At 40.6% G+C, this 18,675-nt stretch overlaps 1 protein-coding gene across 6 annotated transcripts in view; it reads left to right on the top strand.

Annotated features, from left to right (window-relative positions):
• The window catches only part of PKHD1 (PKHD1 ciliary IPT domain containing fibrocystin/polyductin), a 495,803-nt gene that overhangs the window by 130,408 nt on the left and 346,720 nt on the right, over window positions 1-18,675 (top strand). For all 6 annotated transcript variants that reach the window (XR_010728191.1, XM_066252548.1, XM_066252523.1 and 3 more), the window contains one exon: window positions 14,353-14,509. Coding sequence is in view for 5 of the 6 variants with exons in the window: in XM_066252548.1 (XP_066108645.1) it covers window positions 14,353-14,509 (157 nt within the window). In the remaining variant the exon portion in view is untranslated. The remainder of the gene's footprint in view (window positions 1-14,352; window positions 14,510-18,675) is intronic.

Genomic DNA, 18,675 nt, shown 5'->3' with positions numbered 1-18,675 from the left:
GAAGTTTTCTGTCACTTTTTCAAAAAGGTTCTCAATTTCTTGCTCTCTCTTCTCTCCTTCCAACACCCTATGATGTCAACGTTAGTATGCTAGAATTTGTCCCAGAGGCTCCTTACACTATTTTCAGTTTTTGGATTCTTTTTTTCTTTTTGCTGTTCTGATTTGGTGATCTCTGCTTCCTTATATTTGTAATAGCCGATTTGACTCTTGACTTCATTTACTCTACTCTTGATTTCCTATAAATTATTCTTCATTTTAGTTAGTTTAGTTTAGCCTTCATTTCTAACTGGTTCTTTTTTTATGGTTTTCATGCCCTTTTTTTATGCTCTCGCTAAGTTCATTGAATATCCTTAAACCAATGTTTTGAATTCTGTATCTAGTAAATTGCTTGTCTCCATTTTGTTTAGTTCTTTTTCTGCAGTTTTGTTTTGTCCTTTCACTTGTGATGTCCCTTATTTTGACAACCTCCGTGCGCTTGTTTCTATGTGTTAGGTAGAGCTGCTCTGTCTCCCAGGCTTGGTAGAGTGACCTTATACATAGAAGGTGCTCTGTAAGATACAGTGGCACAGCCTGTCTGTTCACCCTAGCTGGGCACTGCAAGTGCAGCAGATAGGTGGGCTGTGAACACACTCCTGTTGTAGTTGAGACTTGACTGCTATTGGCATGTCAATGGGAGGATTTACCCCTGGGCCCACCGGCTTCAAGGACTGGCTGCGATCATGGAGAAGCAGCTGTGCAGGGCCTACCCCATGGAGCTGGGCTTACTTCAGTGGGGCTCTGGGCCCAAAGAAATTGCCTCGTGAGTGTGTCACTTGTGAAGGTGGTTGGGTGGTGCTTTGATGTGGTCTGAAGCTTTCCACTGGGTACACTGGCTCTGGGTCTCCTGGGTGCAGGCCAAAGTTAGCCACTGCCTGTGCTCTGCCTGAGCCACCTGGCATGATCTACAAAGGCATGTGCAGATGGCTGCTACCTGTGTTGGTTTTGGTGGTGCCCAGGAGGAGCCAAGCACTGAACCAAGGCCGGCTGCTCCTAGTGCCAGGCCTGGGGCCACTTAGCAAGAGGTATGGGATTTATTGAGTCCAGATTCTGCTGGTTTGAGAGATTTTAGGAAAGTCTGAAGCATGAGCCAGGATAGGGCATTCTTATGGAAAAGCCACTGGAAACAGCGTGGGTAAGCCTGCAAGTTGGTGGGCTGGGGTCTCAGGGAATCAGCAGGGTGAAATGAACAGGGATAGCCAGGTGATGGAGACTCAGCTATGGCACCTGCATGTGTACTCTGTGGGGGAAGGCTCAGAAAAGGAACAGTCACCTCTGCCCACACTTCTGTCTGGGAGAAAGCTGCCCATCCAGCTCTTGTCCTGATGCCAGGAAATTCAGTTCCTCCCTATATGTCCCTGAAGCCTTTTGAGCTGCTGCCCCAGCACTGGAGCTCAGAGAGAGTGAATCTGAGTAAGTTTGTGCATGGGCTCTTTAAGAGAAATGCCTGGGACTTAGGCAGCCTCTGTCTTGCTCAGCAACAATCACCACTAATTTTTGCAGCTAGAAGTTATGGCGACTTCTATTTCTTGTTCTGGAACATTGGTATGGAGGACCTTGTGTGGGGCTGGGACCTGTCACTTCTCAGGGAAGACCTCCTAAGCTCAGCTATCCCTTCTATATTTTATCCACCACATGTGGAGGTGGGACCAACCCTGCAGGTCCCTTCCCCTCCTGTCCTTCTTAATGTGGCTTGTTTTTATAGCCTTAGTTTTAGGACTTCCATTCCGCTAGATTTTAGGCAGTTCCGAAGCACGGTTTTCTGTAGTTAGTTGTAATTTTGATGTGATTGTAGGATGATATGAGTACAGGCTGCATTTTGATAGTATCGTTTAATACATGAAAAGTTTTTAATTTGATGAAGTCCACTTTATCTATTTTTGTTGTTGTTGGCTGTGCTTTTAGTGTCATATCCAAGAAATTGTGGCCAACTCCAATGTCTTAAAAGATTTCCTCTGTGTAAAAACAAAGAAATATCGAATTATGCTGGCTGAAGTTCTGTCTTTAAAACCCAAATCTCTTGCTTAGTCTGCAGAACATAATTAAGTTTTATCTATTTTCTGCTTTTGCCTTCTACCCTCTAAACATGCGTTGAGTGCCTTCTTATCATCTTGGTTGCTTTCAGAACCAGTCAAGGTGTTGATTGTGTAGGACCACTACGTTATTTTTAAAGGTTGTCAATGTATTCAAAAGATTGAAAAAAATGTTTTAAACTAAATGAAGTTTAGTCTTGCTTTCGTCATCCCACAGGAGAAACTGAAAGACTGGCCCATTAAAAACGATGCTTCTACCCCAGTTAGTTGAGTATGGTGGGAAAGAGGAGGAGTAAGAAGAAGAGTTGTTTCTGCTTCATGTGATTGATAGACAAAGTGTTTTTTCCCCCTCAACTTTTTAAAACCCAAACCAAAAATTTGCCAGGCAAGGGAAACTTCATCTGGAGGATACGATGTCAGAAAGATGCCAATAGTAAGAAATCAGGGTGACAGAAAGCCGTGCCTCTGCTTCATAGCTCTTTCATGGGGTCGCCTGCGCATAGCGACCGGAATGCATATGGAGTCATCTTATAGCAGTCACTTAAGTTCACACTTTTGAAATGCGATATTGGAACAGTTATCTAAGCTTTCATTAACCCTGAATTAATAGAGGAACTTATAGGGAATTAGACTTCTTTCCAATGGGAAAATGAGACAAGAAGTTTCTATTTTTTTTAAGGCAAAACAGAGCCACATGAATAATTAATTCTCATCAAGTTGAGGAACTGATTTTCAGAAAAGGAATAATTCCCCAAAGTTGGGAAGTTTCTTCAGAAAGCCATTTTGCAGGTGTTCTGAGAGGTGTTGTGTCCTCTAATAAATCTCCAATAATGCTTACTGAATTAGTCCCTCCTTGAATCCCTATGTAGTTGATTACTGTTGCTTTATGGCTTATTTCATATGATTCTTTTTGGCTTTTAATCTTCCAAACTTGGAGCCTCTTATGTGATAACTATGCCTGTGGATTATTTAGTATTCACCAAGGGTTCGGAGCTTTCTGTCTTTAAAGACACTTATAATAAGGACAGTTTTCAAGTGTTTGTATAAATTATGTGTATGTGTTATATGCATATGTTTATACATTATATGCATTTTATATAATGAATTCCAGGTGACTGCAAAGCACATGATTAAAGTACATTTTGGTATCTGGAAATTATATTGAGCTTTATGAATTTTTGGAAAGGCTTTGGAAAATTTTTGCTTTATGGGGTTTTCTCTGAAGAAGAGTTTACTAGAAAGGAAAGTGCATATTTTTCATAAATCTTATTTATCAGCAGTCAAAGCAATAAATTAGATATATACATATTTTTAAAAACAGCTTAAAGCATATGCTTTGATATACTAAATAAATGGCAGTTGATGTTTGAGTTTTTTTCTTTTTAATCATGGAGATGTTTAAATCATATCGCCACCTGCTTGCCACTCCTACCCGTACTAATAACTGGCATATGAAAATTTGGAAAAATAAAACATGTCTTTTCCATCATGTCAAAATGGCATGTGGTTTTGATCCTGGGAGTGGAGGGTTTCCATCAGACTGCCCTATCTGAGATCTCTGGGCCTATTTCCTCACTTGCCTGGACTGCTGTTACTGGTAGTTGGTGTTATTCAATTATCTCTGCATTTTAACCTTGGTGTTTACCTCTAATGTCACTCAAGTCAGTAGATGATTCATTGCATCTGGAACCTATAAACAGGGTTTGGCAGAAAAAAGACAATGTGGCAGATGCATTTGGAGTAAGGGAACAATGCATTTGAAACTGGGCTCTAAGAGCTTAGAAATTCAATTATGCATTCATGGTACAGGGCTGGGTACCACAGTGACTGGTCCATAGAGAGCGTCCAGTGAATGTTCACAAAGATGGTGGTGATGATTTAATCAATGCAGGCTGTATATACAAAAAAGCATCTGCACTGCAAGTTCCCCGAATTATAGATTACTGAGATTTCGTCTCAGATCTGAAACACATCATTTAATCTTTCTGGGTTTCCTCATTCTTCATGTAGGACTGATAATTTTGTGACTTTAGGCTTAAAACAGATAAAGTCTTGCATCATCAAATACCAGACAATACATGTATGAACGCTTCCTGAGAAACCTTGATGCTACTTTGGTATTGGGAGATATGAAAACGTGAATGGACGTTTCCTTTGTCCTCCCTACAGAGTGTATTAGTCTCTACTCTGAAGCTTAAAACATGAGGGAAAAGTTACTTAGTCAAGGCTGGTGAAGATGCCAGTTCCCAGATGGATTTCTTTGATTTTTGAACTTGGTGTTCCTCTGCAAAGCATTGAAGTGTCGCCCTTTTGTTTGTGTGGGGGAATAAAGCCAATTATATTTAAATAGCCATTCTCAGAAGGAGATCCAGCAAGTGGACTTTTAAAAGTTCTTCCCTGGAGTTGGGGGCGAGGTGGAGGAGGATATGGGGCATCAATGGAGCCGGCCGAAGACTGACTTGACTTGGGGGGGGGGTGAACACACAATGCAGTGTGGAGAGATATGTTGTACAGGTCACCTGAAACCTGTGCATTGTGTTAACTGGTGTCACCCTAATAAATTCAATACAAGTTCTTTTTTTTTTTTCTTTTCATTTTTCCGAAGCTGGAAACGGGGAGGCAGTCAGACAGACTCCCCCATGCGCCCGACTAGGATCCACCCAGCATGCCCACCAGGGGGCGATGTTCTGCCCATCTGGGGCGTTGCTCTGTTGCGACCAGAGCCACTCTAGTGCCTGAGGCAGAGGCCATAGAGCCATCCCCAGCACCCGGGCCATCTTTGCTCCAATGGAGCCTCGTCTGCGGGAGGGGAAGAGAGAGACAGAGAGGAAGGAGAGAGGGAGAGGTGGAGAAGCAGATGGGCGCTTCTCCTGTGTGCCCTGGCCGGGAATCAAACCCGGGACTCCTGCACGCCAGGCCGATGCTCTACCGCTGAGCCAACTGGCCAGGGCCTCAATACAAGTTCTTAATGTCTCCCAAAGGACACGTGTCGTGGCTGTGTTCAGGATTAGGAATAGAGAGAGAAGTTGTGAAGACTGAGCAGTCCTGTCACATGTGCTGTTTACCTTTAGTAGTCTTAGCTCCCCCTGAGCAAATTAAAGGTCTATGTCAGGTCTGAATTTAAGCTTATTGGCATCATAAATAAGCACGTTCTATGTTGCATGCCCTGTGGGTGGCGAGTCACTCATGTAGTGGGAGAGCCAGGTGGACTTTCTGCCCAGTGTCTCCATCCCAACCTGGCTTGTTCTCTCTCCTTTTGAACAGTGACTTCAATGAAGGGGAGAAAACAAACATATTTTATTATGAAAATTACTCTGTTAAAGGCCATTATGGTGGCATATTTATTTTCTGTTGCTGTGTAACAAGTAGCCACAATCTTAAAAACAATGCCTGTTCGTTATCTCACAGTTTTTGTAGGTTAAATGTCAGGGTAAAAGTAGCTGCACTCTTTGGTTAAGTTCTCACATGCCTACACCTTGATGGCTACATTTTCACCTGGAGATCAAGGTTTTCCTTGGGTCCCAGCCGCGTGGTTGTCCACATAATATGACAGTTTGCTCCTTTGAGGCCCATTGGGAGTGTCTCTTTTTTTAAGGGCTTATCTGAGTAGGTGAAGTTCATTTTCCTTTTGACTAACCCAAGTCAGTTGATTTTTGAACTGAATTACCTTTGTAGAATTCCTTCTCCATACCGAAACCTGATCATTGAAGTGATTCCCCCTGGTGGTCACCAGCTCTCCTCCTACTAAAGGGAAGGGGATTATGCAAGGCATTTACACCAGGAGGCAGGAATCCTGGGGGGTAATCTCTGAATTATGCTTGCTCTACGCAGTGTGCTTACCTTTGGGGATTTCAGAAGGTCTCTAAGACACAGCTTTTGTGCAATTTAACGTCCTGCTGGCATCGCAGTGATCTGTTCCACATCTTCCTGAAATGTGTATGTTTCACTTAGTCCTGGGCTTTCCTGGAGTGGCCAGGACGGGACACACTCTGAACCATTTCTGTGCCTAGAGGCTTTAATTAGGCTGTTAGTTTTAGGGGTTCTGGTTTGGGGTGGCCTCCTGGGGGCTCGCCCATAAGGAGATCTCTACTGTTGGTAGAATACCCATCGCTCTAGTTAGTATTTCTCAAGGCTGGGGCATGTCTGATGCCAACACAGAGAATGGGAGAAAAGTTGACTTTGTCTGGTTTGGGTCCCGTATTGATGTGGAGCAACCTCAGACTCAGAAAAGTGTCTAGTCAGCTCCTTGCCCCTGCGAGCTGTGGGCACGGTTCCTCCAGAGAGGCGGGAAAAGGAGAGAGGGCGAGGAAAAAACTAAGGGTAACCTCATTTATTTGTGTTAATCAGAGACCTACCCACTTTTCTAATTGTTCACTACAAAGTACCCTGTCTTTATTTAGCCCAGGAGCTAACTGTAATCACCCTTCATTTGTTTTTGTTAAAATATATATATTTTTTGCCCTTGAGGAGATCATTATTTCTTTTGTGTGAAGATGGTAGCCCAAACATTAATAGTAATTAGAGCAGTTGGCAGTGAATACTTCTATTGTAAAATACACTGATGCTTATAAACTGGTTTTCACTCTCTGGACTTCCTTCTGTTCTCTCTGCGACTGCAGATTCATTGTGCTTCCTTTAGGTATCAAGAGGAGGGAAAAAGAGCAGGAGGGAAAAAAATAGGTTCCCCTGGTGTATGAAACTGAAGAGCTGTCAAAGGTTCATAGCAGGGAGAGTGCGCTCCCATGTATTCAATCACTAAAATTAAGTGTTTTCGAAGGCAGTGCAGTCACGGGTCCATTGCATGGGGAAATAACACGCTGTAGTCCATCACTTAAAATGTTAACCTTGTCTCCTACTAGTGACTGGGAACAGAAACACATGCTCTGTGCTCGCTGGTTAAATGGCAGTATGTCAGCTCTGTGGAAAAGGCTAGCGTGTATCTGTCAATCTCTGATTTGGCTCTCTGTGTGTATGTGTGCATGCACCTGTGTGTCGCATGCACACACACACGTGCCCACATTTCCACTTGTCTTTCTGTAGCCTTCAGAGACCCGCTTTATTGCTTACTGGACAATGAGGAACTGGTTTCTAATATTTCGAGGCATATTCTTTATTAAAAATGCTTTTGCTTGCCAGTCCTAAAACTCTTGGATGGCTGCATTCTAATGATCTATTTTTAATTCTAGAAAGTTTTATTTTGAACATTTTCCAACATTGATGGAGTGTAGATGTGGTGTGCTGAGCAAATGGTAGAGAATTGGGCCGTATCAATTCTCACTGATAGTATGAATTGGGATATACCAGGATCCAGCAGGTTTTTCCTATATCGATCCAGACAGTAAATATTTTAGGTTTTGCAGGTAGTATCATCGCTGTCACAAACTGAAAGCAGCTATAAGCAATATGTAAATGAGTGGTCGAAGCCATGTTTCAATAAAACTTTATTTTAATCAAACCATTGGGCGGGCCAGGTTTCGGCCATAGTTTGCTAACCTTGTTATGTACTACTGAATATTTTACACGATTCTTTTCTCTATGGCAGATGAAGAACGTGGGGCCTTCAGTCAGTGGGATAAAATGAATGCCCGCTGCATCAGCAGGGAGGCTGTAGGACTGTGCTGCATTACTTCCCTCCTGCCCGCCTCCCTGTCTGTCTCCTTGCTGACCGGGAGCACAGCAAGCGCGCTCTCTCCTCAGGCTCTTCCCCAGACACCCTCTGGCCCGCAGCGCACTTCTCTGCTCCAGTCCTTGTCAGAGGTGCAGTCCCTGATCCCTCCATAGAAATAGCTCCTCCCACCCTGGCGCTTGTAATCCACTTCACTCTGTTCCCTTCCCCCCAGAGCGCATTATTTATCTTATGTATTTAGCTGTTACCTCTCTAAAACATAAGCTTTGTCAGGTCGGGAATTTGTTTCATCTTGTGCCTAGACCACTGCCTAGTGGGTAGTGGTTTCTCAATAAGTGTTTATTGAATTCAGAGACCCATTTGCTCCCTAGTTCCAGGCAAGGAAAGAATTTGTGATGATTGAGATAATACCTGTTAATTGCACTAAAAAAAAAGTTAGCCATTAATTTTAAACATTTAAAACATTTAAAAATATAAATTGGAGAGCATTATATGTATGTGTTCCAGTTGTGAGTACTAGTGATGCTCTAAGTAAAATGTCTAGCTCTCATCATTATTTTCTTTAACAGGTGAAATAATATTCAGGTTTATAACTGAAGACACATAGTTAGAAGAGTTTTGAGGACTCAAATGGAAGAGAAGATAAAGGAAGACTCTATAAATTTGTTCCGTTTGCAGACTGTGATAGTCTAATGAAGTTCAAGAGTGCTAAAATAACTTGCATGTATGAAACAGTGAGCTAATATCAACATTCTTTGAGAATGCATAGAGTAGAAGATGTGTGTAGAACCAAGAGACAAACTAGCGAATTGCCCTGTTTTCTAACGGAGACAAAGGGTATATCTGAAGGAGGTGCAAGTCTCTTGCGAAAGGCATTGTTGACATTTCTTTGAGTAGGCAGAGTGCTGGGCAGTGTGGAAGGCCTTTCTCGTGTTATCTCATAATCACGAAGGCTTTATAAGCACCGAAGAAAAGAAAGTGATCACTGAGAGCCACCATGAGCTCAATAGGAACAAATTATGCTAAACTAATTTAATTTCCTTTTTGTTCCCTAAGGAGTTATTAGATTATAGGTCAGGGGCTCTATTTGTAATCTTGGATTTGTAGATGTTTGGCTTTTCTACAATGAGCATTATTATTATTATTTTTTTGGTTTTATAATCAGCTAAAATAATCTCAGCCTGTATAAATTTATCTGTAGTGGCCAGATTAAAACTGAAAAGGTGATTAAGGCACTGGATTTCATCTGTTAAGGCACTCTCTACAAGGGTCAGTCATCTGATCCTCTGAACTCTTATAGCACCTTGGTTATGACTAATTAATATTGAATTTATCATACTTTATATTAATTGTCTGGATAGTAGTCTTTTTTTTTCAATGATAACAAGAGTACCTTAAGAATAAGTATGAGGTCACATGTATCTGAGAGAGAGATGCCTTTGCATCAGGTCAGATGTAAAAGGCTCGGGATTTTAATTAACCAACAACTTTAATATCACCCCACATTATAATACTATTATTAAAATAGCCAACATTATTATTTGGAAGAGAAAGTGTTATTTAATAAATGATGTGATGACAGTTAACTATTTGGGGGGAAAAAAGAAAACAAAAGCTAAAAGCAAAATTGGGAACCTTCCCACCAATGTAAATTCTAGGTGAGGATTAGTATGCAAATATAAAACCCACAAATCAAGATGAACATATAAATGATGTTTACATAAGGAAGCAAAAAGGGTGTCCTATGCATAAAATAATGGAGGATGTCACACAATAAGAGAGAAATATGTTTGAATTCATAAAAATTAAAAACGTTTCTATGTGAAAGAGCACTGAAGAAAGTGAAAGAATTTCCAGCTCCATATCAAGTTACCTTAGTTATTAAAAATGATATTTTAAATTATGGCATAGTGATTATGAGCTCAAGTCAGGGCTGACCATTCATGGACTCCAGGCATTGTGTGTACTGGGGATACAGCGGGAAACCAGGAAGCTCTAGCGAGACTCACGTTCTGCAGGGGGTTGACCGACTGTAAACAAACACACTGTGTTTCAGCAATAATAAGTGCTTTGGAGAAAACAAAGCAGGGTAAGGAGTGGAGAGAATATTGGTTACAGGCACCTGTCTTTTCCTATTTCCAAGGCTTTCGTGCTGAGGAAGGCACTCTGGTGAGGTGTCAAACAGTTTTTCTGTGTCGTTGTCATCCAGGAGACACCGTGACTAGGGAGATTCCTGTGTTCTACCTCCTCCACCACCCAGCTTACCGCATAATGCTCACAAAAAGGTCTTTGCTTTGCCTGGTTGTTGCAACTTGCTGATCAATGACTTCTTTCAAGATAACTCTAGTGGTGCAGCTAATACATTTAGGGTGACATGTGAGATTTGCAGACACTGCACATTCCCTAAAGTTCAGAGAAGTGCTGACATGCTGTAAGAAGAAAACAAATCGCATAAGCTTTCCAGCTGAAGCAGGAAAGATTTTGCTTGTGTTTTCTTTTCTTTTTTTTTCTTTTTTCTTTTTTGGTTTATTTGAGGCTTCATTTAGTGCAGGAAAGACGAGGGCATGTACTAGATAATTCTGAAATCTCTATTTCCACATCCACCTCCATAGGCCCATGGGGAAATGATTTTCTTCATCTGCCAAATGATATTGAGTGATTCATTTATCTCAAAGAAGGAAACTAAAGCTAAAGGCTGAGCACCTTGCAAACTAGAGTGGAAAGAGCTTCAAGCATGTTCAGTGGCAGTGAGACCTACATCAGCCTATAAGCTGGGTTGGTGACACAGAATGTGTCTGTCTTTCACCAAAAACATTATGCTGGTATCAACTGAGAGGCTTGCAAATATATTAACAAGGTGTTTTTAAACAATGGGGTCAGCATTTCTGTTTGCTTGATTTTATCAAAGTGATAGGGACTGGAGGATAAAGATGTTGGAAAATGAGCCATGCCCACAGTTTCATGGGGCGTTGCCCTTTGTAGGTAGTGAACTATCAGTGTGTCAACTCCAAAGATGTAGCAGAGCTAAAATACTTAGGGCAAGTGCATGCATCGTGGATTCACTGACAACTTGTAATCATGGAGATGCATTGCTCTTCTATTTCCCCAGCTAGCTGCTAGATAGGTGGAGATGCGTGAATTTTCTAGGGCTTTTGGTGTTTAGTCAATCATGTACTAAAGCATGAATGATCAATAAAAATGTGTACATATCAAGATATCTTTATTATTTTTAAGGAGAAGTTTGGGCTCAAGAAAGCTTAGGTCTCTGAAACTTAATGCTTAGCATTTATATTATTTTGGAATTTACCACGCTGAATAGAGAAAGGTAAACTGAAAAATAATTGGTGGAAATTTTCAGAGGGAAACTGAATCTGAGTCTTGGATTTTAATTTAGATAGATATACTCATCATCATTTGGTTTACATTTAAATAGCACTGGAAAACACAGAAAGGAATGTGAAAAGATGTGGGCCAAACCCAGTACATCAAGAAACCTAGAGGATATAGCGTTTTTAAGGATTAAAGGCCTTACTGCCTACTTGTCTACCTATTGTATCAGGAAGGTGCTTACGCGTGTGCAGTGTCTGTAAAGTCAATAAATGCATGCATGGGATTAGCGGGTAGATGATTCATTAAAGAAATTATGTCATTGATCTTTTTTGAAGATTTTATTGATTTTTAGAGAAGGGAGAAAAAGAGAGAGAAAAGGGAGTGGGGAGGAACAGGAAATATCAACTCCCATATGTGCCATGACCAGGAAAACCCAGGGCTTTGAACTGGTGACCTCGGCATTCCAGGGCAATGCCTCATCCACTGTGCCACCACAGGTCAGGCCTGTCATTGATTTTTATTGTGCACTTATAATGTTCCAGACACTTTTTAGGGGGTTAGGAACATAGTAATGACTAAAACAAACACAGTCCCTCGATTTCATTTGAATAAGCTTAATATATAATAAATACATAAGGAATTAAACGATATAATATCTGAATGAAGCTGTATTAGGGGAGAAGGAATGATTGGAGGTATTGTTTTAATAAGGACACAGGGAAGAAGGTGTTATTTGCCCAGAGACTTGAATCAAGTAAGGGAGGAAGCCATGCAGGTATCTTATTGAAGAGTATTCCAGAAGAGGCAACCATGAATGAAAAGCTTGCTCCACATGAGTTCAGTCGGTTTCTACCCCTGTAGCCTTTGACACATCAATTAAACTCTTTGAGCCTTTGTTTTATCAACTGTGAAGAGGACATAACAATATTAGACCTTTCTATCCCCTGGTTTGGGGCTGAGTACAGCAATGTTTGAAGTTTGACAGGCCAGACCAAGATGGTATAGCACAAGGAATCAGCATATGATATACACACATGCTTCAGAATAAGAGAGAGTCTTTAAAATTTACTTAGAGCTGGAGATAGGTATCAGAGCTAATTGTAAGTCATAAAATGTTCTCAAAGTAATTAATGGGAGACATCATAGAATGCTCTTCCTTTGACCCCCTAATACCTAATTAATATCTAGGTGTTCTAGATCTTTCTGTGGTAAGAGAGATACTTACACTGTGATTTCCGTCATGAGCTCTGGCGTTCTTTGTGGTCCTGCAGTTGAACTTTGGATCTGATTGCCAGGTTAATATTATGAGTAAAGAGTTATGCTGCTGAATTCAAACTTCTTACAGCGTATCTGCATAATATCTCACCCCACTTGCTAGTCTTCCTTGAGACCCTGAGCTTCAAAGTTTGTTTTGAAAGAAACTTTCTGGTTCAGTTTTTGGATCTATCCTCCTCCCCTGTAGCCCTTGCCCTGGTTTGGTTGTCAAACTTTGAAGAAATGTCACCTAAGTAGGTCATTAAAATGAGAGATTCCTTGGCCCCACCTCCTGAGCTTTTGATCCCAACATGGCAGCACTGAGCTCATTAGAGAGCTCTAGGTAAGGGGCCAGCCAACATCATTTTTAAAATGAAGGGATAGGGTTCCTCTAGCATTCTTTATCTCTGACTATATAGAAATCCAGGCTTTTCAAATGTCCTTTTATGGTGAACTCAGGTCTGACATTACAGACAACCTGGTTCACCCTTCTCTGCACTTGACTTTACCATCTTGATCTGGTTCAGTCTTTTGCACCTTCTCACCACTTTATTCCACTCAGTCTCCTCCTATTTGCCTCTGTCCTCTTTATGCACTCTGAGGGGGTAAAGAAAAGATTATAAAAATGTAGAATATACAGTCTTTTCAGGAGCACTTTTTGTAATTTTTTTTCCTCCCTGTACCTAGGGTCTGCAAAATTGGTAGAGATCTAAAATTCTCTTACTTTTTGAGTCCCTGGATGAGCTGGTGGGGACGTGGTTCATAGAGCTCATAGCGATGTGCACGTACCACACCTGCTTCTTTCTGTGCTGCCGGCTGCTTGTCACTATGGCTTATGATTTTCTGTCTCTTAAATTGGGATGAGTCACTGACTTTTTTTCTTCTTTGTAAGTGTGGAAAATAAAAAGATCCTGCTTTTCGTTATCCCAAAGTGTTACTGGTGATTGGGCTGAGTATACAACTTGTAACTATTGAGCCGGACATTAGTAACCCCTTCTGGAAAATCTACTGGCTCTTCTGGCAACACACATTTCCATTTCTCTCTCTCAGAAATCCTCCAGGGCACTATTTGCTGTGTAGGTGTAGTTATTGTTGTTAAAAACATGCCTTCCCTTCTTAATGATCTTCTCCCATCTGCTTCTGACACGTCATGAGAGGACCTTCTAGGCAGCTATTTTATAGGAACCTGGGCTTCACGTTAGTTTGGTTCTGGGTGGAAAGAGAACTGTGTGGAGAGAGGGATATATATGGTGTATGTGTCTCCTCAAGGGAATCGCCTTCTCTTTTCCGATTTCATTATATTTATCATCGTGATGGTGCCTTAACTGCACAAGATATTTAGACATAGTCTCGGCCTCTTGCATGAGTCAGATACTGCTCTCTGTGATGTTAATGCCCTTCTGTTGAAAAACACATGACTTCAGCATGACCATGAATAGGAAAGCCCAGTGTTCTGAGAGGAAGCCTGAAGGCTGGAGGCGGAAGTGCTGTCTCCTCCTCTGAGCTCCCTTCTATCTTGCTCCCTGCCCTGCACTCAGAGGTTCTGGGCTCTCACCTGAAGTCAGTTGGCATGGTACCTCAGCATGGGCTTTATTTGTGGGAGGCTGGATCTGAGCACTTAGAATATTCCTATAAAAAAAAAAAAGAGAGACACTTGGCAGTACAGCCAGTGAAAAATGATACCAATTACATAAAGCAAAATGCCACCCATCATGCAGAACATTTTAATTCTCTCTATTTCAGGCTATTTATGACTTTTTGTCCAAGACTCAATACATCTCTGTAAAGATAAAAAACGGAATCAACTTCATCTGCTAGGTAGAAAGGGGCTCGTGCTGGAAATAAAAGGTAAGGAAACATGACAGGCCTGTTGTTGGAGAACTGGAGGCTGGGCACTGAGGCACTTCACATAGAACTTCCGCCCGTCCTTTTTCAGTTAGCTGTATAAAGAAGCGAAGATGGCTGATTTTATTGAGACATTTAAAATTGTATTGACATTTATTTTAGTTTAAGGAGTTCCTATTTTAATGAATCCTGCTTTAAAACCAAATCAAACAATACTCTGTTTTCCAGGGCAACTTTTCTTTTCATTTCTGCCGGAGGTGGTCCAGGGCTTACAGCTGGTTTCCTGAAAGAATGCCACAAGATGGCGACAACGTCACGGTGGAGAACGGCCAGTGGCTACTGCTAGACACCAATACAAGCCTCCTCAACTTCCTGCATGTTAGAGGTTTGTGGAGTTTGGGGATTGGTCATACATCAGTAGAAATAATTCTATCACTTTTAGGGAAAAGGCGGGAGGGGAATATTTTGGATATCGTCCCAGCACTTGTTGACAATTTATTCTTGGACCAAATTAAGATTTTACCGTGAAAAGAGGAAGTGGTCATAGGGTTCAAAATGCAAGCCCTTTCTGTGGACTCTTATAAGCACAGAACTTGATTATTTTAATTTTTTAAATACAAAGAAGTGACCAGGGTTCTCAAAGAATAGGCTTTTTTATTCCAGCGCTTTGTAGTCATGCTTGTCCAGGGCAGCCCCCACAATATAGCCAAATGCTCTGAAACCAGTTAATGCTGCTGCCTTTGAAACTCCCTGCCAAGGAAGTAATGTTTCCCGCTCTGACCCTGTTGTGGTTTTGACTTCCTGGTCCCGTGGAAAGTCGCATAAATGAGCGTTCTTACTGCAAAACCGGCCACATAGCTCTAGGGTCTGGGAAGTTGGATGAGACTAAGAATTCAAATTTCAATTCTTTCGCCACATCACCAAGTGCCTAAATCAGTTATTTTACCTCATTGTTTCCTTATCTGTTAAATGAGAACAAAAATTATTGCCTATTTCAATGACTGATAATAACAAATGATCATCAAAGCAACTCTATTTGTTGGTGAATAAAAATTGCTTGGGAAATGTGATTAGTTATAGATATATAAAACTTAAGTAAAACACTTCTTTTTTGCTATACATATATTGAACACTCACAGAAAGATTTGTTCTTGTTAAAGTAAGAGCAAGACTACATGAGAAAAAGCATGGTGTCTTGAAGAGATAAACTGATACAACTTTGATACTTGTCTCTTACAGATAAAATTAGGTTTCTCTGATTAGACATTTTATCGTTCTATACTCTGGAAGCTGTTTTTTATTTACTAGCAAGGAGACAGTTTTCAGGCAAATCACTTAATTAGTACCCTTTAGGAAAAATGGTGTGCCAACTTAGACTCTTGGCTTATCTGTGTGTGTGTGTGTGTGTGTGTGTGTGTGTGTGTGTGTGTGTGTGTGTTTGGAACCAGTGGCCATGGGGAGTGTTGACTTATTGATAGCCATTGATTGTCCATAGACTAGAAATGACAAGAAAAATTATAGACTTAATGCCTCAGCTCAAAGAAAAGACACTGGTTGGAGATATTCAACAGGACTGTCCCCAAAGGAGTAAAATCTTCTGCAGAATAAAATGCCTGCAGACACTCAAGGGTTTTTTCCTTATATTGATACCATTTGGGAGAAGCTTTCCCACTAAAAGTCCTCAGATTTAGCCTGACTGGGTCTCTCACCGTCCTATCAGTTCAAGGTGAACGTTCAGTCAAGGGATGGTGTTAATAGGGCCAAGGACTTAAGACGGAGAAGAGGCATGAGAAGGAGGGTAAAGGGTAGGAGGAAGGCAGGGATGAGCAGAATATATATACACTTGGCTTCTCACTCTCAGACATTTCAAGGTCTGAGCAACCCAAATACTTGCTTCAACCTGTCACTTTCCAATAGCGAGTTTCCTTACTATTCCTGATTCAGGGGATATTTCGCTTCTATATTATTTAGAACAAGTGAGTCAGGTTTGGAAGGGCAGAACCTCATCCTGTGGAGAGGGAAAGGAGTAGGACCATTGGTAGGAATGCGAGGGTAAGTAGCGAACACCTGTTTCTGTACAAATAGGTTCCAGGAGTTGTTGGCAGAGAGCAGGGGTGCCTAGAGTAAAGCTCTGAGATTTTCATCATAGAAATATGGGCCGTAGCTTCCAGAAAGAATGAGAACAGGGAAAGGACGCAGATTAAGTTTAATTCAAAGATGACTTGTGACTACTTAAGTGGCCTATAAAATCCCTGTGAGATACAAGAAAAAGTGAAGACTAATACTTAATGTCATTAGTGTATAGTATCCCTAAAGAAAAAAATTAATGAAGGAACATATAAATATAAAAGAGTAAAATTTTCAGTTCTAAACTGTGTGCTGCCGATAGTAAAGCAGCATGTAGCCCAGAAATCTAGAGCAGTCAGGACGTCCAGGATGTACGATTCTAGTTGGATGGTGGGGAGATAGAGAAGAGCATATCATTTGTGTCTGAGACAATTTTGATCATGTCGATATCAATACACACACAGAGTATAAGTTTGAGGAACTTTCTCATCTCACTTATGGGAACTGCACATGTCTAGTGGCTCAGGGCAAAAACCTTGGAGGAATCCTAGACTTCTTTCATATTCTCCTAGTCAGTGACCTCAACACCTATGTTGGTACCAGTGAGTGCTAATCAACATAATTTCCAGCCAGAATTATTTCAAATGGCCTCTTAATTGATTCCCATGTATCTAATTCTTTGTCTTCCATGTTAGCAGAGCCCCAATTTTTATCCGGAGCATCAATCTACCTAGCTCAAATGCTATATATTCTTGGCCTCCTTTGTGGCTAAGAGCTGGCTAATGAGATACAAGGGGAAGTGCTGTATGGGACATCTGGGAAATTTCCTGAGGTGGAACTGACCCAATAGGAGGCATGTTCTATTTGTCCTTCTTCCTCTTCCTTGCCTTTTGGAATGTAACTGTGATAGCTACCTTTTCAGCTGCCATCTTTGACCACGAGGTGACTCATTGAGAACGGGGAAGAAAAAGAATAGAAGAAACCCAGGTCCTGATGACTTTGAAGTTGCCATAGTGTTCTGGGAACTGGGATTGCTCACCTATTAAGTTATCTTTTGTATTAGAAAAACAAGCTTTCCTGTGTTGAAGTCATTGGTATTTGACTTTATGCTATATGCTAAAATAACCCCCCAATAGTTTATTTTTCACATCCTTCTTCCCTTAACCCCACCCCAGCCCATTGCTTCTCATCTCACTAGAAATAAGATCTGAAGTCCTCACCAATATCAAACCTCTGATTTCTATTGATCTTGTTTTCCTCATTCACTCTGGTCCAGCTCTTCTATGAATAGACCAGGAACACGTGCCTTGGGGCCTTTGCACATGATGTCCTATGCCTGGAAGTCTCCTTACAGATGTGTCTGGCTCTCCTGTTTTATTTGCTCTTTGAGAAAATGACGACCTACCAGATAGGTTTGCTTGGCCATCTTTTCTTAAATTACAACCACTTCTTATTCCCTGTTCTGTTAGTTGGCTTTACTTTTCTTCATAGTACTGATCACCACATGACATACTGTAAATGTACTTGTTTGTTTACACTCTCTTTCCTCTGCTGGAACAAGTTCTAAAAGGCAAAGAACTTCACCAATTTATTCATTACTGTCTCTCCAGTGTCTAGGACAGGGCCTGACAAAATGAGGAGTCGAAGAATATGTGTTAATGGTTGAATAGATGGACAAATAAAATGGTATGTGGCTCAGGTCTTGGATAAAATTTAAGAAGTATAATTTTTAAACTTTTGCTCTCTTAAATATTAATTTTCCTAAATAATTTACTTTCATTGTCTTTAGTTCTTACTGATATATCTATAGGTATATGTGTACATACATATTACATGTACACACATGTATACACACAAATATAATATATAAATATGTGTATATAAACAAATATATATCTATATAATACACATACATATACCCATACACATACCTATATATGGATGTATGTCATTATGAGCTGTTAGGAATATAAAAGTCATTAGTAAGTTATTTTTCTGTTTCTAGAAGATGTTTTAAACTGGATGCCGACTCTGAATTATCTTTTTGATACAGCACAGCCTTAACCCTCTGATGTCTTCTCTTGGCCTATAATATGTGTGAAAGTACCTGCCAGATAATAAAAGGCTATTCAAGTACAAGATGAAATCATTATTATTATCTTCCTCATCATCAACAGCAAGTCAGTCTCTCCAAGTCTGTTGCTATCTACCCATTCATGGTATCAGAAAAACAGATGAGTGAAATTTTCTTTTTCTGATACCCTAAATAGGCTGAGATAAAGCATGAAATATTTTAAGCCAAAAAACTATGTCTTAGAAAGATTTTAAGCAGAATATAAATGATTATAGTGGAAATACTTTCAGTCATTTTTACATATTACAAAGAATACTTTCTAAATAAAGTATGTACCTACTTGGTAAAGAATAATGCCAAATAAAAGTGAAACTAGATCCCCTAAAAACTACATTTAGAACTACTTCATG

This window comes from Saccopteryx bilineata, chromosome 1 (genome assembly GCF_036850765.1).
Source record: "Saccopteryx bilineata isolate mSacBil1 chromosome 1, mSacBil1_pri_phased_curated, whole genome shotgun sequence".
Classification (NCBI taxonomy): domain Eukaryota; kingdom Metazoa; phylum Chordata; class Mammalia; order Chiroptera; family Emballonuridae; genus Saccopteryx; species Saccopteryx bilineata.
Note: the sequence above shows the minus strand (reverse complement) of the source record. Positions and strands in the feature narration are given on the sequence as shown.